The sequence below is a fragment of the Cystoisospora suis genome (genome assembly GCF_002600585.1).
Source record: "Cystoisospora suis strain Wien I chromosome Unknown contig_950, whole genome shotgun sequence".
Lineage (NCBI taxonomy): Eukaryota > Apicomplexa > Conoidasida > Eucoccidiorida > Sarcocystidae > Cystoisospora > Cystoisospora suis.
The window spans coordinates 232-499 of record NW_027153751.1 but is presented as its reverse complement, the minus strand read 5'-3'; the positions used below and the strand labels follow the sequence as shown (position 1 = coordinate 499).

Here is a 268-nt window from a genome sequence, read left to right as displayed (position 1 = left end):
AGAAGAAGGAAGAGAAGAAAGAATTGGTCACCTTCGATGATATACGGGTAGTCGTACATGGGAAGGTAGCTAAGGTGCTAGGGGTAGTCAAGACTAAGAGAGGCGTCATCTTCAAGATCGATCGATTCTTTGCTCCTCGATGGAACTCGGGCCCAAATATTGTAGAGTTCATACGAATCACAGAACGCTTCTCCAAAACCCACTACTTCCTTCAAGGATCACCACCTGAACTTCTCGACCAGGTATCTCTCCTTTATCTCTCTATCCT

The 268-nt window shown here is 45.5% G+C and overlaps 1 protein-coding gene across 1 annotated transcript in view; it reads left to right on the top strand.

Annotated features, from left to right (window-relative positions):
- The window catches only part of CSUI_002260 (uncharacterized protein), a gene marked incomplete at its 3' end in the record, with an annotated part of 5,724 nt that extends 5,482 nt beyond the window's left edge, over positions 1–242 (top strand). Inside the window, exon 2 of the mRNA XM_068062462.1 lies at positions 1–242. This exon is cut by the window's left edge and continues 2,959 nt beyond it. Within this exon, the coding sequence (XP_067925562.1) occupies positions 1–242 (242 nt within the window).
- Between the last annotated feature and the right edge of the window lie 26 nt (positions 243–268).